Genomic DNA, 23171 nt, shown 5'->3' on the forward strand with positions numbered 1-23171 from the left:
CTCCCTGGGGGGATGCCCACTCCTGCCCCCACAGACTGGCCCCCAAACGGGAAGCAACCCGTGCCTGTTGACGACAAAAGAACAGATAAACAAGACGTGGGCCATCCACACGCTGGACGGTCACTCAGCCTGAACAAGGAGGGACGCGCTGACATCTGCCACAGCGTGGGTGGACCTGGGGGACCTGATGTTGTGACACGGGCCAGACACTGGGGGACACATCCTGAAGGATTCCACCCACACGAGGGCCCTAGAGTCTCCAAATTCACAGGGACAGAGAGTGGACGGTGGTCACAGGGGCTGAGGGAGGGATGGGGTCAGTGTCTCCTGGGGACAGAGTGGACGGTGGTCACAGGGCTGGGGAAGGGACGGGGTCAGTGTCTCAGGGAGACAGAGTATCTGTTTGGGATGATGGACAGTCCTGGAGACGGACAGTGGGGACGGCTGCACAACAGTGTGAATGTGCATAGTGGCCCTGAGCTGTGGCTTAGAGTCAGTGAAGATGGCCCATTTTATGTGTATTTTACCCACAATTTAAGAAATGTGTTTACATGTGAATATGCACGTGTGTGCAGATGGGGGACACGTGCACAAGTACTGTTCTATTTGGTCTGTGTCCCGAGTGTCCCCAGGCGCCTGCCTCCCTTCCTGGGCAGAACCCTGCAGTTTCGCCTGGTGGTGCTCAGGCCACGCTGGGCTGTGCGATCGTTGTAAGCGACGTAAGCGATGAGGCACGATCACCCCGGGACGCCCCACACACAGGCAGGATGTCGCTAGGACTGTGAACCGTGTGACTGCTCTGAGACCGCGTGCCCACCGCCCACGCTCCCCGCTGAAGGTGCCAGGGGCCCTGCATTCACGCAGCTGCTCTCCAGCCCAGCGGCCACAGCCTGTGCTGTCTCCATGGAGCCTGTGAAGGCCACTTGGTGTGGTTACTTGGGGTTACCTAATGTGACAAGAGATGCCATTAGAGACTTTGAGAGGTCATCCCGGAATATCCGGGTGCTCCCTGAATGCCATCAGTGTCCTCCCTAGAGAGGGTGGAGGGCATGCAGGACGCCTGGGGCCCCCAGCCCCTGGAGGAGCGATTAGGACCCCCCACCCCAGCGCCCCTGGAGGGAGTGGGGCCCCACCTGCGCCTGGATTTGTGCTTCGGGTCTTCACAAGCCTCGAATGTTCCTTTGTCACAACCACCCCGGCCACTAACAAAGCCCTAGGTGTCTGCTGCCAACCCTCCCCTCATCCTGCCACACGGCCTGGTGGCAGGTGAGGACCAACACAGCGGTGGCATTAGCTGGCTTTGGAGGGTGGGGTCAGGGCTTCCCAGAGACCGACCACTGCTGACTTTTGAGCTGGGTTTTCAAAGATGTGTAGTTGTTCTCCCCATCACCGGGCCTCCCCCAGGCAGGACAGGGGAGACGTCCAGCGTGCCCCGCGTATGTCTGCAAGATGGACGGAAATGCTGGACTCAGGCTGTATGGCCGAGGAACCAGGGGAACGGAGGTGCCCCTCTTCTTGGTGGGGACCCCTGGAGGCTTCCTTCGCACCAGCAGCCCAGGGCCCCTGTGGTCTCTAGGCTCTGTGTACGTGCCCCCCTCAGGAGCTGCCGAGGGGCTGGGGGTCCTAGCCCAGGTTCCTCAGCACCCCCCACCCTGAAGGCCAGAGTCCTCATACTCACTCTGCTGCCACCCCCCCCTCCAGGCCCCATCCATCCCGTCCCTCTGCTGCCCCGCACTTCTGAGCATCTTACCTGGACGCCTCTACCTACCTACATGAATGTCCTGGGGCTGTGGTGACAAGTGACCACACATCTGGTGGCTTGGAACAACACAGATCTCTCTACTCCCAGGTCTGGAGGCCAGAAGCCAGGTGGTGAGCCCCCGGCCCTGCACCTTCCTGAGCTGTTTCTCCTGCCAGGGCTGGGCCTGGGGGAGCACCTCACAGTCCCCTCCTCTGCTCAGCTCTCCCAGCTCAGGGAGGGCAGCTCTGCTGGCATCTTCCAGCCCCTGCCAGAAATGGGGGCAGCCGAGACCCCAGGCCCTCCCTGCAGCCTGAGGCGGAAGCCGCCAAGCTCCGCCCAGCAGTGCCTGTGTCCCCCTGGAGTGCACAGTCCACCCAGGGCTGGCTCCAGGCTGGCGGCACGGGGCCACGTGGGCAGCCCTGCCTGGACCAAGGCTTTGGGAAGGAGGGTTCTCCCCATGTCCCCGAAGCAGAGGCCAAGCCCCAAGGAGGTTCAGAGACTGGACTGCCTTCCCCGGGCTCCTGAAAGCCCCCAGCCCGGGTGGGAGGAAGGAGCCCATGGAGGGTGTGGGGAGGGATCTGCCCCGTTTCTCCAGGAGCCCGGCTGGGCCAGGCAGGCCTGCTGGGTTGACAGGGAAAGTAACATCCGGCCGCCACCGTCACTGAGCTGAGTCAGCTGGGCCAGGCTGGCAGGGAATGGCTCAGTGGTGACATCCTGGGGCGGGCAGGGGCTCCACCCAAGTGCACCGAGATGACTTGGCCTCAAGGCGGTGTCTGGGCCTCCCTCTCCTGGTGGGAAAGCAGGCTTCTGCGGGCCACTGTGCCCTGAGCCTCGGGCTGAGGAGGGTCCCAGGCGGACAAGGTGCCTGGATAATCACACCAGATCCAGAGAATAGAAAGCTCGGTCAGTGTCAGCAGAGGAGGGGTCCTGGAGCCCCTGCTCTGGGGGCTCCTGCCTGCCGGCATCTCCTGGTGGGTGCAAGGCCAAATGACTGGGCCTGGGGTCCCTCAAGCTCCCCCACCTGATATGGCTGTGCTCCCTGAGGCTGGAGGGAGGGCGTGTCTGCCTCTAGAGGAAGGGAGATGGGAAGTCGTTCTGCTTGAAAGACCGTCAAGGCAGCGGCCAAAGTTCAGATGTGGCTACAGGCTGGGCGGGCTGGCAAGGGGTGAGGGTGGCAGTGCCCTCCAACGGAGGCCGACCCCACAGTGGCCTCTTCTTGGACCAGAGGCTTGGCTGATGGCCGGAGGTGCTCTCAGTGTGCCTAGGCTAAAGTCCAGGTTGGAGGGTACGTCTCCCACTGCCAACCCTGGGGCCCCCTCTGCAGCCCACCTGGCGTTGTTCCGGTCACCCCCTGGGCACTCGGGGAAGGAGGAGACGGGGAAGACTCATTCTGAGTGGAAGGCAGGCCAAAGGCCAGCAGTATCACCACGACAGGTTGGCTGAGGTCAGGGCACGGGCCATTGGCCTGACTTCTTGAGGGGAGCGGGAGTGCAGGCCACTGGAGGGTGTGGGTCAGGGCCACAACACGGTAGCCATGAACCCCTACAGCAGACTGGTCGCCAGAGTGGAGCAGGTGCTACGGACGAGGGTGTGGGCAACCTCGGCTACTAGCCTGGCCCTGGGTGGCCACAACTCCCAATACACCCATGGGAAAACAGGAATTTTTAAATGAAATGACCCGGATTTGGGGGCACTTCTGAAAAGGCTGCTCCATTGAGACACAGTTTACATACCCACAACCAGACATACCCACGCGAAGCAGTTCCAAGAGTTCACCTCTCCTGGGGTGCCCCGGTTAACCCGCACGTTTGCCGCCCCAGCAGCCTTGGTTGCTGCGTGGACTCTAGAACCCACAAAAATGGGTCATGCACAGGCCCTTCCGTGTATCCGGCTTCACTCGGTCCACGTTTTCAAGGTTCCTAGGCCATCCTGTTGCGGGCTATGCCCCACAGTCTGCCAGGACAGAGCCGAACACTTCCCAGAAGTCAGAGCAGAGGTGGGCATACTTGGTGGCTCGGACACAGCAGCTGAGCCCCGGGGCAGCCACCTGTGTCCACACAAGTCTGCATGGGCAGTCTGGGTGACACAGGAGACCGAGGTCCTGTGGCCTCCAACAGAACCAGGGTGGACCAGGGCAGGCAGTCTAAGGAAGGAGGAGGGTATGGGCCACAGAGGTCATGGGGATGGGAGGTGGCCCTGGACTTTCAGGAACTCTGAGAGAAACTCCATGCTGGCCTGGGGACCCAAGGGACGCCTGGGTAGCTCAGCTTTGCTCAGGGTGTGATCCCGGGGTCTTGGCATCAAGTCCCACATTGGGGGAAGCAGGGAGCCTGCTTCTCCCTCTACCTGTGTCTCTGCCTTTCTGTCTCATGAATAAATTTTAGGAATCTTAAAAAAAAAAAAAAAAGGGTGGGGGACCAAAAGTGGAGGCCAGGAAGGCCTGGCTCCAGGCAGTTCAGGGATCAGCGGGGAGAGCAGGCTGGCTCATGTGGAGCCAGTGACTACCGGAGCTGCTGCAAGCGCCCCAACCCCTTCCCTGAGGTGCCAACAGAGGCCTGGGCAGAGGCTGCACGTGCCAGGCTCCTCGGCCAGGGGACAGCCTGCCTTCCCTTGCCTGTGACTGCCCAGGGGTGAAGTCAGAGGACAGCTGGACAGGCCAGGAGGCAGCACTGTAGTGGACAGCTGGGGACGACAGAGCTTCTTAGGGCTCTGAGCAGGAGTCTTGCCATCCAGACACTTGGGACAATGAAGCACCAGAGAAGGTCCCGGAGGCCATAGGGACCCCGCTCTGTGACTGAGCCCACATGTGGGTGGGTGTGGCATGCTCATACACTCTTATCCCACAGGGAAATGGAACCTAGTGCCTCCAGAGACAGTCACAATCCAAACACTCCTCCCGCTGCCCGCTGTGGTACCATCTGTACCACGTATTTCACCACCAACAGCCAGGCCGTCCAACTCCCCGTCCCACTGACCCCAGGTGCCCAGTCGCTCTCTCCAGCTTCCTATTCAGGCCAGACTCCAGAGGTGGCCGCTGTGTACGCGAGTGCGCAGGTGCATACCCACACGGGGCTGGCCACTACCTGCTCCTAAGTACCCCGCTCTCAGGGGCATGGACTTGGCCAGTCTCTGAGGGAAGGCCCAGGCTGCCCTCCTCCACCCCCAATGCCTGACATTCCAAACCACCACAGCACACACTGGCCACGCACTCTACACACACGCACCCTGGACTTCCGCCAGAGCCTAGGAACTGCTGGGCAGAGAAGCTTTTACAGAGCATGCCCCCCACCCCAGCCATCTCCTCAGCGCCCATCAGCCAGCGCTGTGCCAATCAGAGAAAACTCTTCCTAAGTGACCCACATTTCATCAGCAAGGCCCAGCAATCTTTAGGCCATTGCTTCATAGCGAACATGGGTCCGTCACCACTGAGGATGGTCAGGAACCAGTGGGAAAGGATTCCTCTGCAAGGTCATGCTCAGTGACCCCTGGGCCAGTGGGATCGGATGCTCCCAGAGTTGAAACTGTCCTTGCGAACTTCCTGCAAATCACCTGAGCACATTTTGTGCAATTGCTGCTAATCCTGTAGTGACCCATAAGCTGTGGATTTACAAATAGGTTCATTCTGGTGCTCCAGGGGAACAGAACACTTGAAGAACTTGGGAAGCCCTGACCAGAGTCCACAGGGATGAGAAGCTACCCCAAAGGTCCAGGGGCCCATCCCCAAGAGGTGCTCCCAGCTGAGAGGATGGGGAGCAGCACTCAGGCATCATCTCTGCAGACTGCCCTCAGGGGATGAGGTTTTAATTCTGGGTCAGCTGGAACAAGGCACCCTCTAGCACCCGCAGGTTTGTCGGGTGGAGGGTGGGGGGCCAGACCCAGGTGGGGGCTCAAACACAGGTCCTTCAAGTAGTGAGAACATTCTGGTTCCAGTTGTCTAGGGCACTGGAGGCCCTTGGCGCTCCTTCTTGACACTCCCAGGAAGAAGCCAGGCCCCCAAGCAGGCGCCAGGTGAGCTGGGCTGCAGGAGAAGCTGCATGCATGCCTTCTTCTAGCACCTGTAACTCCCTGGTTAGGTTCATCTTTTTTTTTTTTAAGATTTTATTTACTTATTCATAGACACACACACACAGAGACAGAGGCAGAGACACAGGCAGAGGAAGAAGAAGCAGGGTCCCCAAGGGGAGCCCAAGTGGGACTCGATCCTGGGTCTCCAGGATCACGCCCTGGGCTGCAGGTGGCGCTAAACCGCTGTGCCACTGGGGCTGCCCTCCCTGGTTAGGTTCTGAGCACAGGCTTGTACAGCAGCTGTTTCTGGGGGTAGCGTTTCCTCTTATGAAGGGATGGAAGCTCCACCACTACAGTACAAGTGAGAAGATCAATCAAAAGTGGCCCCTACATGACAATCTTCCTTCCTGGAGCCTTGTGGACCTGAAAGGTATACAGCGCTCTCCTAGGGGAGAGCAGACTCTTTCCCAGGTAGCAAGGGGCCCACCCAGGGAGTCCAAGCCCACCCTGACAGTGAGGTGGGTCTGAAGTACACGTGTAACAGGCAAACTAAACATTGGAGCCTCTTCCTAAGAACCGGTTGTAAAAGCCTCAAAAACAACTCAGAAAGGCTGAGGCCTGAAGCCCGGGGGCTGCCCGTCCCCAGGGCTCTACAGATGCAGTTCAAGAGGATGCACAACCACAGGCAGGGGCTGCCGCGTGGGGGCAGGTGCCAGTACCCCTGCCCGCTCCTCCCACCAGGTTCCCCACAGAGACTACACAGCACAGGATTCATGTTTCACAACTTTAATAGAATATTCTAACTATTCTGTACAAATTGAAAACACCGTATTCAGTTACAAATGTATTATAAGTAAGGCTGAGCACTCTACAGGCCTGGTCAGTGTGGACACTGCATCCCCGGCAACAGAGACCCTGGTCACACACTCGGAAACCCCACACGCCAGCCAAAAACAGGTCACTCTGAACCCAGGGCTTTTAAGACAAGATGAGCATGAGGCCAAGAAATGGGGGTACTGACAAAGCAAGACTTGACATGTACACACTAACAGCAGTGCTTCCCAGCCTAGGCCCCTCACCACAGAAGCCTGGCGAACCCCGGCACTCTGCCCGCAATCCGCCCCCCAAAGCCGTGTGGTCTGCATGTCGTGGAAACGAGCCCCTGCCCTCAGCTGAAGGCAGGACGGAGCGAGGTTCCTTCTACACAGGCCTCACTCCCTGGGAGCCACGACCACACCCACCTGGCGAGTCACCAGGTCACCAGTCACACACATGGTTTTAGAAACTGTAAGGACAAGTGATAGCATGTGTCCCAAGCCCTCACAAAGAGGAAAGAATAAATAAATACAAAGATGAACCACAAATGCTCACGCCTCAGGGCTAGGGTGCACCACAACCCCTACCCCACCCCGAGGAAGACAAAACCAGAGAAAGAATGTTCGAAGGAGAACAGGACCCTACTCTATCAGCTCTCCTGAGACGATGAGAGCACAGGAGACCAAGTGGTGGCAAACACAAAGCGTATGGGTTTCTTCAAGTGAAGAAGGATCCAGTCTGGCTGTGGAGGGGTGTGACTGGTTCTAGAAGCCCTGGAACCACATCCCCAGACAACTGCCCTTGGCGTCAACTGACCTTCCGCCACCCCATCCCCCTAGGGTCTACAGAGCCCTCCGGAAGGCAGGGCCTGGGAAAGTCCACTGAGCTGCACTGCACCCAAGGCCACAGAGGGTGCTGGAATCAAACCTCCTATTTCTGAAATGCATTTAAGTTGCCACTGTACAGGTTAAGCAAAATAATAAGGATAAAGGAAAAGTTAAAGTCAAAATCATGCACTTGAAAACAAGTTAGAAGCACTGCCAATACGGTGGTGCTGCCGCCATGACCAGTCCCCGACGCCGCACCTGCGGGACGCTCACTCCTCACTGCTGTTTGCACTCGGATGGCTGGCTGGGCTCCTTCTGTCAACGAGAGAAGACAAGACTTGTAGGGAACCAATGCTGTCGACCAGGTATCTCCAACCAACAATGCAAACCAAGATTCAATTGACTGCCTTCATTCTTACTGAAACGATGGTTACTGAAAACATACTTTTAAGATTGTAATTTAAAAAAAAAAAAATCAATTTCCCAGAAATAAAGTCTCAGTAGGGCAGCCTTTCTGGTTTCAAGACATGCCGTAAGTCTAAGTCACAGCCCGTGTGTTGGGAAGGAAGAACGTGTCAGGGTCGGAGACTCAGTGCAGAAAGGAGCCCATGCTCCAACACTGCATAGCAGCCTCAGAGCCTCGGGCAACCCCCTGCCCCTGCCCACGTGACAGCAGCAGGCTCCCCTTTCTGTTCCTCGCCTCCCGCTAAGACAGGCTCAGCACCTGAAACAGTGCCACTCCAGCGTGGGCCAGAGGCAGCTGAGCAGCCCCAGAGTCCTGCCAGCACTCCAGAGTGCTCTCTGCTAACGGGCTGTGCTAGCAGACCACAGCTGGGAGGTCACTCCAACAGCTCCACACAGGCATGGCTTGATCCTCCCAATCCCTCCCCAAGTGGGATGTCTACCCCTCCAGAAAGGTATCAGGGAGAGAGCCTCCCCCGCCCCCAGAGGAGCACATTCACTTCAATACAACCTAACACATCTCACACCGTTTAAAAGCGCAGTCAGCAACCCCACGCATTCTGTGCGGAGGCCAACAACAGCCTGAGAGACAGACGAGATTACTAACCATTCTGAGTAAATAAGTAACTGACACCTTCTATGGCTGGAGCTGGACTACATTCTTTGGGAAATCACATTTAAGATACAAAGAAAATTACACATAAAGGATTCCTAAAGACAACCGTGATCTCAGATCCTGGTCTAATAAGCTCTTTATTTGGAAGTCTAAAGGGAAGAGCACACAGACATCGCCGGGACCCACCAGGTCTGACTGGCCCCCGGTCTCAGCCCAGCACCGCCCAGCAGTGGGACACTCTGGGAGGGGGTCCTGCTCATCTAGAACAATGAAGAACCCAGACACCAAAACAAACACTCCAGGTTGGAAAAGATCAAACTCAAACTGTGGATCTGGAGGCAACCCAGGTTAGCGGCCAAGGAAATGACCCACTGGCTCTCAAGCCTGGCTGGAGAAGCGAGGAGGTGCTCCCAGCCTGGTATGGCCGTGGCAGGGGTGGGAGAGTAGCTGGCAACGTTTTGACGGGGAGGGGAGAAGTGTGTGTTTCCACAGTTGTATTTCCAAGAATGAGGTGGGTTAGAGAAGATGGAGCTAAGAAGTGGGAACACCATGGGAACGGGCAGGCAGCACACCTTCCTGAATACGTGTGAGTTACACACGTACAGTGTTTTATAACACTGGGCATTTTACAGTATATGCTGTTTGAATGATATATTTATTTTTAACCAGGAGAATGTATTATCTATTTGTTTAAGATACCTTCAGCAGCTTGGGGTTTAGATAAAGTCTGCTGGAGAGCACGGGGCCAGGCAGGGAGGCAGGCAGGTGGCCCAGCTGAGGACAGCATCTGCACAGACACAGGCCCTCGGCTGTAAAGTCAACACAGAACCCCGAAGCTTCTGATGTCAATTTTATCAACAAGACACTTGTTTTCAGCCTGTAACACAGGCCAAAACAGGATGACAACTAAACCCAGCATCCTCTGTCTCAGGCCACAAAGTCCAATGGCAGCCGGGTTACTTAATGCCACTGATTATCAAAGGACTTAGGTATTTCCAAGGCACAAACTAACAACCCAAACCTGCCTGTTACGGAGCCATTTAAAAGCCAAATTTTAACAGGTGACAACTGCCACCAAGCACACAGCTGACCAGCACAGCTTCACAGGGGCACACAGCCAGGGCCCAAAAGCCTGTGTGACTATGGAGGGAATGGCCTCCCCCATCCGAGAAGCCGGGCCCCTGACAAGGATCTGATGACACTACTGAGGTGCTGGCTGATACTGCAGTCACGTGCCGGTATTATTCACGGTGACTACACCCCAGGAGGGTCCCCTGTCTGAGAGACTCAGGCTGAATAGGTTAAGGATGCTTCCCAGTGACTGGCAGGGTGAGACGGGTTGGGGTGGAGCAAGCCTGGTTGGTCAATTCTTTAGACATGTGGGGCAGTAGGAATCAATCAAGAGCAACAGAACACACTGTCCTATATGCATGTAAATGATCCAGGTGTCTCTTCATCTCACCTAGTTATGACGTTTCTTAACCAGGAGATAGCTGTGCTACCTCTTCACCTCTTAGTTCTCTATGTGAGCCCACCCGAGCGAGCAGAAAGAAAGGCAATGCAGAGAGACTCTCAAAGGCCTGTGGTCTGCTTAAATGTCAGGATCAGCACGAAGCCTTAAGTTCAAGTCCTAGCTCTCACAGCCCCTGCTTTACACACTGACTGCCGCTGCTCTTAGCACAGCACCAAGAACCCCTGACATTTCCAGGGATGAACATCACTGCACCTGCCTCCTGTGGCACCTTCTGACCAGGTGCAACACCCCTACCCTCAAGTGAGGACAGTGTTCCCCAAGGGCGAGGAGCTGATGGCTGGAACAGAGCTGCAATGGCCCATGCTGTAGCAGACGGGGGTGGCAGGTGGGCACAGCTAGCTCTTGCCCAGCCAGTCAGAGCACTCCCAATAACACGCAACAGCACCTGCTCCGAACACTAAGCCACACAGATACCACAGCTTTGGAGATAGTAACTCTAGCACATTCAAAGGTCAGCGAGCCCTTAATGACCTACTGGTCTGCACCACACCTGAATTTAAAAAGTAGAAACAATCAATCGAGACTCATCAAGAAAAAGCACAGTGGGCTGCTTCCTATTGCACAGGTGTGGCTCATTCCAGGGTGGCCTGTGCAACACGGTCCTCATGAAGACTGCACAGTGCCCACCTCCCAGGGCCCTCACGCTCTGTGCTCCTGCTGGAGGGCAGTCCCGTCCCCAATAAAAATGCCACACCAATCACGCCTCTCCGTGGTCAGCAACAAACACTGGGCTCAGCAACAGGAGCCAAATGTAGTTTCTGACGATCAGTTTTAGGAGTACATACAACAGACACCTGTGCAAAAATACTGTTCTTCAGAAAGCCCTGAGCTCAGCCTAGCACACTAGAAGTGTGCCTTGGCCAACAGCTTCCTCTTTATCCACAAAGTCACAATAAAGCACTGTTATAAAGCACAGATCAGAAGATTGGATTAGGAATGAATGGAATTCCACCTTACCTAGAAACGCATGAATGATTAACAGACAAAAATTACACCTAAATGGGGAAAAAATTGAAAGGAACTGTCAGCAAAAAAGAAAGCAAAATGCACAAGATTATACAGGCGGAAACAGCCACTTTCTCATGACACGACTGACTACAAAATCTTGAGCTTGAGATGAGCAACCCCAACCCACCACAGCTGTTCATTTAACACCAAACATCCCTTCTCCCTTGTTTGCCTCCACATGTGCAGACTCAGATATAACAAATCCCTCTGAAAGACAAGACCTGGGCCCTTCTGGCTGCACAGGGCTGGCGGTCCTGGTGCCTCCCAGTTTATCATCCCACCCCTGTGCCCCACCAATGAAGATCCACGGAGCGCCAGTCCTGACAACCCTATACTGTGCCAGATTACTTGTGAGAGAATGCCCTTCCAGAAAACAGACGTGGCAGGAGACAGGTTTGGCAAGGAGAGAGAAGAGGACAAACAACAGAAGGAAGTGACAAGCGACGGAGTAACGGAGCTCCCACTGCAAACCATCCTCAGTCTCTGTTCTCAAATCCAAACCATGAATGTGTGTGTCAGCACCTCCCCCATTCGCCCAGTGTGAGCCACCTGAGGCAGGGCCCCCATGTTACAGAGCTGAGCACAGGGGTGCTTGCACTACAGTTCTCCCGTGATAGGCCAACTGTGCAGAGGTGAGTATGTCTGTAGGCTTATTCCCAAAGCAGTATTTATATGGTACATTTAAAGAAGTTTTAAACCCACCTCTCATCCTTCCCTAGAAGGAGCTGTAAAGCATGCATTTACAGAAACATTTGGGTGTTAAAAAAACAAACACACACACACACTTACAGAGCTGGGTTATTACACTGATAGTTTAGTGCACATTCCACTCTGGGCAAAAACGGAGGACAAACTATGTCTAGTTAAACTGAGACCCAGGCTATAAATGGCAGGTAAGTTGAGTGTTCCAACAGCCTGTGATGTATTTAATACTAAGATGTAGTGAGCTTTCAATTTCTCATGCTAGCAAACAGAGGACATTCATACTACAGCTTCAGGACTACATTAAAGCAGTTCTGGATTTAAGAGATGTGTTAAGTGGCAAAGTAACTTCATTTTAAGTTGATCTGACCATCAGTAAACATTCAGACCTTCAGGTAAAATTAACAGGGTTGCCACTCTCATTTTGTTTTTTTGTTTTTGTTTTTTTTTTTTGTTTGTTTTCTTTTTAGCAATGCTTCCTAGTTTACTTTCAATGATTAGAGATATTTAGACATAGCTTGTGAATATTCTCAGCCCATAGGCAACTACAAAATTATGTCTACAATTCAATTACTCTATTAAAAAAATAACCCCCCAAAGTTCCTTCTTTATACCTTTTCCAAAAACAAATAGATGGAACAGCTTATTGATGTGGTCATTCAGCCATTACCCTGAAAGGACTAAGGGTCTGGAAAACAAAGCTGCTCTCCTGAAATAGCTTATGCAAAGAGAGAGCTTCTGAGTAAGCTTGGAAAGCCTTCCTTCACTGGACACTCACCAAGCACTAAATCCTACCGAAGGGGCTACTCGTGCCTATTCCTGGTCTGTTTTCCATGTTCTAACTAGAGCAGGACAGGTACGCCAGGTGGGGACACAACCCAACAGCACAGCAGCATGGCATCGGTGGACACGGCAGCTCCCCAACAACTGACCTTAGGGTTAATGTCGGCATCGTCCTCATCTTCTCCCTCCTCGTCACCTTCCAACTCCTGCAGAAAAGGATGAGAGCGAGCTGAACACACGGGACTTAAACTCTTGTGGATCGCACACACTCCACACAAATGAAAGCCACCCTCGAATTCAGCAGGAAATCCATGATCACGGTCCATAAGTGCTTAGGTCACTTCCTCTGGACACAATGATTTCTAGGCACCTTTTTGTTCTCAGTGATAATGGACATAAACACACTGCTGAAAATGCGATTTGTTTGTTAAACCAACATTTCCTATGTCAATCGAGGGGCTGGCGACTGGGCAGAGGGCCAGCACCTGCCATCCACCACCCCCTTCCACTGGCTTCAACAGGGTGGAGGCCCCGAGGCAGCTCCACACAAGGTTCCATGACCTCCAACTGCTCTGGCAGGGGAAGCCTAGTGCAGCCTCAGGGAAAAGATGCTCCATGTTCACCATGTCTTACCTCCTCTTCTCCTTCCTCACCCTCTTCAAACTGAAAAAAGAAAGGAAACAGGATTTAGGTCTCTAAAGCACAAGGGCAGCCTGACCCAGGCACAGTCCCTGTCAAGTGCCCCCACTGGTCAGGCCTGTGGGAAGCAGAAGCATGGCCCAGCCTCTGGGCATCCTGGCCCTTGATGCTGTGGGGCCGTCTAGCCATGAGGCCTGCTGTGTTCATAGGATGCTGGGTATCTGAAAACCACTCAAAACAAGGCCTGAGGATGGGGAAGGGTGCAGGAATAAGATGGTCATCATGACACCATATTGGGACCCCTTGGGAAACTGGCTAATCTAAGCCAAACAGGAGCATTTTACTATGCAGATACATGAATTCCAATAGTATTTTATATCTCCTACAAGGGTATTTATTATTAGAAACATGATAAAACCCTGGTGTTTAAGTGTGAAGAGAAGCCTAACACTGTAGTTGGGTGGTTGTGAATGAATTTCTTCTAAGTCCAAAGACACCACAGGTCAGACTTTCATTCAAACTCCACACATCAGACTCAGAACAAGATCAAACACAAAACAAACCTTATCATTACTGCCTGAATGCTACGAGGGACATAAAAATTTAGTAGGCTTTTTCTTACAAACATTTCATTTGTTGGAGCCTGTCCTTAGTGACAGCCCACACAAAACTTCTAAGGGCTTAAGGGCTGGTGGGGTCCACACACCCCCCCAGTGCCCTTCAGCCTCCGAGAGGGAAAGACCTTGGTCTGATGTCTTGTAGGGAACTACATTTTAGCTCAGATTGGAACTACCCTCCAACAGGCTCAAGCGTGGATCTTCTGAGGTTCTAAGTATTATCATTTCACTCTTAACGTGGAGGGGCCTAGAGGGTCCTGTTTCAAACACACCTCACAGTGACATAGAACAGTGCTTCCACAGTGACTGCAGAGCTCACAGGAAAAGCAAGCTAAGCCTAGAGAACATGGAAGACCCATTCCCTCCTGCAACAATGTCCAGCTGTTGTGCAAGGTTTCCAACAGAGCAGACACCTGAAGTTTACCTTTATCCTAACATGCACTATGTAATGGTGCCAAGAAGTGCTATTTTAAAGAGCCTGACAAGTCACCAGAGTCTACCGTTAACCCTGTTTTCAGATGAGGACACTGCAGCACAGAGGCCACACATCTATGAGAGGTAAGTCGGGACCCTGGTCTAATAAGCAGTCTTGAGTGCGGCTCCCCCTTCTAACCTCTAAACTACACTGCTCAGCAGCAGCACCCATACAAAAGCTGTTGTGAGTGAATACACACACAGTCCTAGTCAGTATTACACACTCTGCCTGCATTTGAAGTAAATCAATATATAATGAGCTGCACGTTCGAGTTTTAAAATTGATAGGTATATGATCAAAACTGTGGAGACCATGCAGTCTAGAGATTTCCACTGTGTGTCATCACTAGACTGTTTTGGCTACATTAAATAAAAACTAAACACTCAGTTGACCTCAGTTGCCTAGAGCTTCATTTTACATCCTCAAGCATAACATGGGGCCAGTCCTACCACACTGGACAGAGCAGGCACGCTGAAGACTGTTCCATCATCACAGAAAGTTCTACGGGACTGTGTTGGTCTACAATCTGCTGTGTCAACTTAATAACTTGAGCACTTACACGAGGCAACACTACACTGACTTGTGCGTGTCCATGTCTGCCTGCCCCAAAACTACCTCCCAGCCCAGGGACAGACAAAGCAGTTCCAGATTACACAGCCAGCCCACTCTGGATGGGCCCATCTGCACAAAGGAGAAGTGCGAGGAGCAGGCCCTCGTTGCCTCTGGGCGCTAAGCAGCTCAAACCTGCCTGGCTCTGGCTGTCCCCATCTGAAGCCTTGAGAAACCTCTTAGAAAGGAAACTCAGAACCATCCAGGAAACCTAAGAGCTCTAAAAGCAAGGGAATAAATATCTGAAGCATACTTCTAACAGCACACTATTAAGACTTTATTCCTACAAATCAAGACGACACGGTGAGCCGAGCCCAGGTTGGAATGAAGAACAATCTCAGGTGACCATCAAAAGCCAGCCAGCTAGGCTGTGCTCAGGCAGGGAGAGAGGAAGGAGGGGACTTTGCAACCACACCATCCTTCTGTGCACCATGGGTTTCAATTTTTGGGGGCCAGCACACCACAGGCTAGCACGAGTCCACTCTGTCCTAACCTTTTGCTGTAGCCAGACTTCCGTAAATGAGATTTTCCTCCCATTTCCAAGTCACCCAAAGCTTATAGACCTTAAGCAGGACACGATGAGCACCTGGGGTCTTTTGGGGATGCTGTCCCTGGAGGGGGCTGGCACTCTGCTCTAAGAGTACCCCAGAGCCCTGCTTGTCTGCCCTCCCCCGCCACCAGGGGACCCCCAGGGTCTCCCACCCACATACGTTGTCATCATCCTCTATGGCCTCCCCTGTGAAGTACAGCACAGCCCGCGGGACTATCCGCTCACGAAAGAAGTGTCCGATTTCAAAGTCAGAGGCTAATGTGAATTCCGAGTCTTCATCCTAAGGAGGTAAGACCCCAATGTTAACCTGTTAACTGAACACCACGCCCCCCACCCGCACCGTGCCCCTCACTCTGGGGACCCAGCATTACTGAAAGTGGTGGAGCACATGGGGCTCTGCCCCATGGTGTAGTGAATACCACACACCCCAGGTGTCAGAGGATTAAGGAGGGAGGAGGGACTGAATAGAAGGTGGGCAACTGCTCTGGAGATAATGAGATTCTGATGACAACACAAAGCTTACCAGTGATTCTCCATCCCCAGACGCTAGAAAAAAAAAAAAAAAAAGACAAAACATACGCACGTTACACTGACAACCAAAACCTTTCCAAGCCTATGCAGGCAGATCCATGGAGGTAAGGTGGGACCGTGCACAGCTGGAGCCCCTAATCTCCCTGTGGCCCCCACCAGACCTGTTCAGAAACCTGCTCAGGATGCCAACTGGGGAAAAGCACTTTCCTTCCTAGTTTAGTGGTAGCAGGTGGAAAGGCCTATGAAGTGGCTCCAGACTGTGGCCACTCAGCGCATTTACACTTTAAGGAGACTGTACCCGTGTCCTGCAACCCTGCAGGATTCTCTTGGGGGAGGAAGATCCTGGAGCCTTGTTTCTAAAGCACCACACCTCAGTAGGGTTCACACTGTGTCCATTTGGAAAGGAGGAAGGAGAGAACACAGTGCTGAAGCATTCTTCCCACACAATGGAAAGACTCCCTGTGGGCAAGAGGGTGTTGCTGGTTGCTCCCCACCAAAGAGTGCAGCACAGGGGCAATTACACACACACACACACACACACACACACACACGCATGCACACACGGTTGGCCAGACTCTGCTGCTGCACCAGAGCCTGACCCAGAACGAAGAGTGACGGCAAATACAGGAACTTAAAACCACTCAACAAAGCCCAGTGATGCTCAAATAACAACCACCATTCAAAACCCAGACTTTAGAAATGCTTGTTCAAGGCTCAGTCTTGCCAGGAGCGGGAGGCTTACCACCCTGGCCTCAACTAGCTCTTCCTGGCTTGGCTGCTCCCCAGGGGCTGGGCACCCATATGTGTCAACACCACCCCTATGGCGCACGTTCCCTGAGCCTTGGCATGTGTGCACCACCACGGGCTAAGTTTTGGGTCTGGGAACTCTGGCCTGGGTGCCAAGGACTTTGCTCATGTGACTTTGGGACAGGTCTTATAGATTTAAGGAGAAGTAGGGCGCCAGACCAGACAGCTTGTTTCCTTCATTTTAAAACACATAATCTGAATTTCAGCACCTTTTCCTTGTCTGCCCTGTCACTACTATGGTCACCTTTGATTTGTTTTCACAGAGCTCATCACTTGATATCATACATGACGACTTTAAAAATAGCTATGTTTACATGTAATTTATCTACCAGAGAGCTTAAGTGTACATTAATTACCCCAGGACATTTTCAGAGTCATAACCATCACAGGACAGTTTTAGAAACCCAAAACTCACCCCCCCCCCCGCCAAATTCTGAGTCCACTTAATTTCATTTTGATTATTAAATTACTTAAAACCCAATATTAAGAAACCTTCTGGCAAAGCCACTGCATTTAGGAACCAAAGCCCCTGTTTCATGGAGAATGTATGCAGGTGACCACCAAAGGGGATTCTCTAATACAAGGAAGAAACTTAACAACTACATTTTTGGCTAGTGTTACCACCAAACCAATACACATTTGCATCCTCTAGGATCAAAGACGAATCCCAGAAAGATACAGGGTGGAAGGGCGAATGTCATAGCCTGAGAAGCCAGGGCCCTCAGCTCAGAGACAAAGTCATGGTCTGAGGCTCACACTTGAAAATGGAGCCACCCTGTGGGCAAGGGAGAAAAACTCACACGCCCACCAATTACCTGTGGCAGGGGCGGGCAGTTCTAGATTTCAATCACTTCGTGTTCACGGAAAATAAAGAGAAAATGTTTTCTCCTATTCTAACACTGCCAACCCGCCTGGCCTTCACTTTCAGGTTTAAAAAATTTTGTTAAGGGATCCCTGGGTGGCGCAGTGGTTTGGCGCCTGCCTTTGGCCCAGGGCGCGATCCTGGAGACCCGGGATCGAATCCCACATCGGGCTCCCGGTGCATGGAGCCTGCTTCTCCCTCTGCCTGTGTCTCTGCCTCTCTCTCTGTGACTATCATAAATAAACTAAAAAAAAAAATTAAAAAAAAAAAATTTTGTTAAGACTTCTCAGTAATTTACCCTCAAAACCTGTTGCTCAACCTTCACTTGGTCACTTTATTTTATGACTTAGGTGGAAAAAAAAATTAGTTTCCAAGCTAAGTCTTTCAAAAACAGAAATCCATGATCTGTAAACCCCTCAAGTTCTGTCAAGTCACAGAGAAAAACAAAACAAAACTAAATTTATAAGAGAGAGGGTGGGGAATGATCCCCAAGCTGCGCAGGTGTAACTGGAGTACAACCAGGGACAGAGGCAGGGCTGTGGCAGGAAGGCCTGCCAGCATGGAGCTCAGGGCACACACTGGGCCCTCCCTCCACCCCTACCACTTCCGCACCTCATGAGCACCAGCACCACGGCCCCTAGCATAGCAACTGTGTCTTTAGCAGTCACACTCACCAGAGGACCTGCACCAGACTCTAAGGGTAAGGCAGGGACTTCCCGTAATATATAATCACCATCCGCAACACAACCCACTCACCTTTCAGTGGGCTGAAGAAGTTGAAAAAAGAGTCGTTGGGAACTTGTTTGGTAATTGTTCTCACTGTGCCTCGTCCCTTATGTTTCTGCTTCTTCTTGATTGTTTTGACTGTAACATTTTTCCCTTTCTTCCAATCAATAGCACACCTATGGGGACAGTCAGCCATCACACATGCAGACACAGGCCATAAGAAACACCGACCACGAACACCCATGGTACCAAAGCACAGCTAGAGGACCTGGACAACGTAGGTAGGCAAAGCAGCCTGCCAGCCGGATCGGCACATCTACAAAGTCCATGTGAAGGCTGGAGAAAGGGAAGTGGCCAGGCGACCAGGCTGCCACCGCGCTGGCTAGCAGCACTGCCTGAAGGTGGGGGTTCTGTGACCACAGTGGCATAACGCCCCCCCCCTTGCCAAGTACTCAGAGGGTGTTTCCTATTACCAAGCCGGGTCACAGCTGGGCTAAGAGGCCCAAAAGACGCTCAGGAGCTTGTCACCTGCTGCCTCTGTCCAGACCCCAGAGCACCCTCAAGTCACCCACTCACACACCTGGATTCTCCAGGCAGGACAAAGTGGAGAGGCAGCAAGTTATAGCTGCACAAAGGACTGGCTCCAGGCTGCTGAATGGGCCTTCTTGGGTGCAAATGCAAACCCTGTACCACTGCTCATCCCTCCGTCACTGTGGACCCACAGGGAACCCCTGGCAGCATGAGACTGGTGTCTGCTTGGGAACATGCCTGGTAAGCCGGGCCTACGTGTCACCTAACAGCCTCCCCTTGGGAAATGCTCTCTCAGTCACTCTCACCACTCGAGCCTAGAAGGGTTTTAAGAAAGCTCTGGAACTGCTCATCTGGGAAGATTCAGAAGTACTTGTCCCACGACTAAGGTAATTGTGCCAATTCAAAGACAAAACAATTTCCCAAACCACCTCAAACACACCAAGGGGAAAGAACTCTAAGCCACCTTCTCTTCCTGGTGATTTCCCCTGAAGTCACCAAGGGGCTCCATCATGAGTCAGATAACAATTAAACTGCCCCACCAATTTCCGAATCAAGCAACTGACCCATACTGCCCTGCACGGACTCATTTTCTTCACTCAACAAATACTGAAGGTCACTTATCAGTTCAGTGAGGACAGTGTCATGTAAGGGAGCTTGAGGACCAATCCCTCCATCTGATGAGGAAGCTGGGCTACCAGCCCCCATGGTGGCACATGTGACTCCATGACACATGTCCCAGCACAGGCGGTCATACCCCCCAAAACAGAAAGACTATTTAATAATTTAAATCTTTGTCCACTGGGCTTTTAAGAAGATTAATGACATTTTGCTTTATTCTTATTTTCTCTTACTCGTTAAGTTCTAAAATTATCTGTTTTTATTTCCAAAAAGAAGCTGAAATGGTATGTACTTACCCATCACAGTCAACTATTTCAGGACCTTCGAAGGAAAAGGGGTCGGCCTTGTCTGGTTCTGACTTCATCTTGTATGTTTTTGTCAGGACTGAATTGGTAAAGTAGTCGTTGGGTTCAAAGTGGAACTCTAATACAAAAGACTAAATACAGAAACTCAGGTCAGTCTACAAACCACCAGTGACAGACTATGAACGGCATGGTATGTACTAGAGACCAACTCCTCCCTGAGCAGAATGTCACAGAAACCACTACTGAAAAGTTCAACAGGTATGGCCACATATCAAGAAAAACATCTTTATTACAAAAAAACAGCAGCATCAAGTTAAAACACAAATGGCAGGTGAGGGAATACCTGTCCTGCGTGCCCCTCTGAGGCACCCTCCCCAGTGGAGGTCCAAGCTCTCCTAGGGAACCCCAGCTTCTCCCTGCTGCTGCAGGGCCCACCCTGACAGAGGTGGGGGGTCTGGACTGGGAAACCAGGCGTCAGGGGTCCAGCCCTCCGCCCCTTCTGTACTTGGGCTCAGGCACAGCACTGCCTTCTCTGCTGTATGAAGGGGCCCCTCTATGCAGGGATGGGACAAGTTCATCTTTTGTTCAAAAGCACTGTATAATCTGAAGAGACAAGCATAAGAGGAACAATGGACGCAGGGTGTGTAGAAAGCAGCAGACACAAAATCAAGAGGCAGTAGAGGGGATCCCTGGGTGGCTCAGCGGTTTGGCACCTGCCTTTGGCCCAGGGTGCAATCCTGGAGTCCTGTATCGGGCTCCTGGCATGGAGCCTGCATCTCCCTCCTCCTGTGTCTCTGCCTCTCTCTCCGTCTCTCATGCATAAATAAATAAATAAAATTTTAAAAAAAGAAAGAAGAAAAGCCTGGGAGGCAATCCCTTGCCCCGCATGGCCCACAGGGCCCCACCTGGTAGCTCCAGTCTGAGCAGAAGCAGCACAGGAACACTGTGTTGCTGCAGCTCAGGTACTAAGCTTGCAATTATTTCAAAACAAAGGGAAAAAACCACGATTACAAAAAATAAAGTGTAAAAAATATGCGAAGTGAACCTTTGAGTCTTATAAAGGTCCACCTCTTTTAACCCAGTAAAACTGTACTAAACGGAATCTAAACTGAGGAAACCACCCAAAATTTGAACAAATGATTTAGGTTCGAGTGTGCTGATCATAATGCAACAATTCAAAATAGGGTGGAGGTGGCAGCGGCATGTGTGGCCAACATTAAATAAACCATTTTATAGCCCACAGAGGCAATAATAACTATTTCCCCACCCAGCAGAGCCTATACAACATTGTCCACAGATGTAATTCCTTTTTGCTACAGGGTAAGTTTAGAGACCCTGAAGAGGAGAGGTGTGGTCACGGGAGAAGCAAACACACTGGCCCTGCTTCATTCTGAGGCTGGATGGTTTTTATCTCTTGTTCTTTTTTTTTTTTTTTTTAAGATTTTATTTATTTATCCATGAGAGACAGAGACAGAAAGGCAGAGGTATAGAGAGAGGAAGAAGCAGGCTTCCTGCAGGGAGCCTGATGCAGGACTTGATCCCAGGACCCCAAGGATCACACCCTGAGCCAAAGGCAGACGATCAACCACTGAGCCACCCAGGCACCCTCGTTCTAGTTTTAATGTCTAAAATATCTCGTAACAATTTTAAAAGGACAAAGGTTATGGGGAAACAGACTCCACAGTTGAGAGTTACTTCTACACGACAGATGATGCCTCCTCACTCACAGTAAGTGCGTATGACTTTTATAACGGGGGAGGTAACGAGGGGGAGAAAGAAGACTGGCTGGTGATCTCCCAATACTAAGGCTCCTGTTTGTCTATAAATCACTGTAAGAGATGGAGGAAAATGCCAGACAAACTGAGAAAGAAAACAGATCCAGAAAATCACCAAACAAGTGTAAGAACAAAAGAAAAGAACTGAGCGAGAGGGAAAAAATAAATTAATAGTTAATAAATGTGAGAAAGAAGTGTTAGGGGAAAAAACGGACACAGAATCTTAAAAGAGCATGCACTCCACCACCACCCCACCCCCAAACACAAGCCAACAAGCTCTGGCTGCCCCATGTAGCCTCCAGGGGGTGCCATGGCCCAGCCTCGTGTTGATAACCAACAAGAAGGCCTTGTTGATAACCCAGTTAACCAGGTGCAGTAGGAAAGGGATTCCCCTCAACCTTCGAGCTGACATCACTTCAGCTGGTGCCCAGCACCCCACATCCTCAGAGGGAAAGCTGAATGTCACCTCCCAGAGTGACCCAGGCAGGAGAAGTGAAAGGGACAGAACCAGCGTATCCCCCTGCCCCTTGCCCCAGTAAGTACCTGCAGGAGCAGGGAGAGACATCCCGCGTACACTGGCCCTCATTCCTGAGCTGGGGCCAGTGCTCTGCAATGGGGAGGGAGGAGCCAGGCCCTAGGTCCCAGGCTGTGTCCCCAGGACCTGAACCTGAGAGCCACGAGGCAGTCAGTCAAGTGCCGCTGGAACTGCTGTCACACCGGAATGGAGCCCGTCAGCCACAGCCAGGCTAAGAGGCCACGAACAGTGCCTCTATGAGGACCCAGCTCACTCAGGTTGGCAGGCCCCATTCCCCGGAGGAAAGGAAGGGCTGGCTTCAGTCAGACTCCTCTCACTAGCTACTAAGAGCTGTTTTGTGACAGTCAAAGCAAGGACACGTTTTTCAGGTTTGTCTAACTGCGGTTATTTTAGGTAAAACTTAATAGAGGCTTCTTTCATTAGCATCTTGGGTTCCTATTAAAGTGCTGCTCGTATTTGAGTATATACCTACCATCCTGCTTTACAGACATTAGATCCTCACAAACCTGAAAGATACTGAGAACAAAGACATTGTCCCATTTGACAGGAAACAAGCTAGGTCAGGGAGTGTCAACTAAGTGCCAGACACCTTGGCAAGGGAGTCCACTGCTGCAGACTCCAGCACCCACCACATGCAGCCCATGCCTCGAGCTGTCAGGCTGTGCAGTGCTACTGGGCAAGGCCCAGGAAGGCCACGTGACAACATTCTAGTTCTTGGTGAGCATCTTCCTCAGGACCATCCCCCGCAAGTATGTGACCAGGTTTGTATCCCCAACCCTGGCTCCAAGCCCCTCACCCTCAGTGCCCTGACCTTTTCTGATGCCAATCAGGAGCTCAATCAGTACTCACCATTGGCTGCCCAGGGTCTGAAAACTTCACTTTAATATCCTGCAGGTGCTTCAAGATAGGCTCATCATACTCCTGATCATAAAGAGGAAAAAAAAAATTCTAGTGGGCTTTTTCCAAACAACACACACTACCCCCTTTGACTGGACATCAGACACAATCCCAGATGCTGGGAAGCAGCCCTGGCTGGAATTCTGGCCTCATCAAGTAAGTCCTAGGAAGTCATCCAAATCTGTGCATGGACCACTGGG

The 23171-nt window shown here is 52.1% G+C and overlaps 1 protein-coding gene and 1 non-coding gene across 6 annotated transcripts in view; both read right to left on the bottom strand.

The window, feature by feature from the left end:
* Positions 1–6516: 6516 nt before the first annotated feature.
* The window catches only part of NAP1L4 (nucleosome assembly protein 1 like 4), a 43858-nt gene continuing 27203 nt past the window's right edge, over positions 6517–23171 (bottom strand). For 4 of the 5 annotated variants that reach the window (XM_055310664.1, XM_055310645.1, XM_055310675.1 and 1 more), the window contains 8 exons: positions 22924–22995; positions 19756–19895; positions 18341–18486; positions 15908–15930; positions 15545–15664; positions 13128–13157; positions 12644–12700; positions 6517–7704 (listed from right to left, as the gene is read on the bottom strand). In XM_055310664.1, coding sequence (XP_055166639.1) covers positions 7666–7704; positions 12644–12700; positions 13128–13157; positions 15545–15664; positions 15908–15930; positions 18341–18486; positions 19756–19895; positions 22924–22995 — 627 coding nt within the window. In that variant the 3' untranslated portion in view covers positions 6517–7665. Of the gene's footprint in view, positions 7705–10958; positions 10997–12643; positions 12701–13127; positions 13158–15544; positions 15665–15907; positions 15931–18340; positions 18487–19755; positions 19896–22923; positions 22996–23171 lie in introns of all 5 variants that reach the window. The other variant, XM_055310685.1, reaches the window with a different exon arrangement.
* On the bottom strand, positions 22186–22308 carry LOC129503260 (small nucleolar RNA SNORA54). The gene has a single exon (XR_008663143.1). It is a non-coding gene; the product is annotated as a small nucleolar RNA SNORA54 (small nucleolar RNA).

This window comes from Nyctereutes procyonoides, unplaced genomic scaffold, assembly GCF_905146905.1.
Source record: "Nyctereutes procyonoides isolate TBG_1078 unplaced genomic scaffold, NYPRO_anot_genome, whole genome shotgun sequence".
NCBI lineage: Eukaryota > Metazoa > Chordata > Mammalia > Carnivora > Canidae > Nyctereutes > Nyctereutes procyonoides.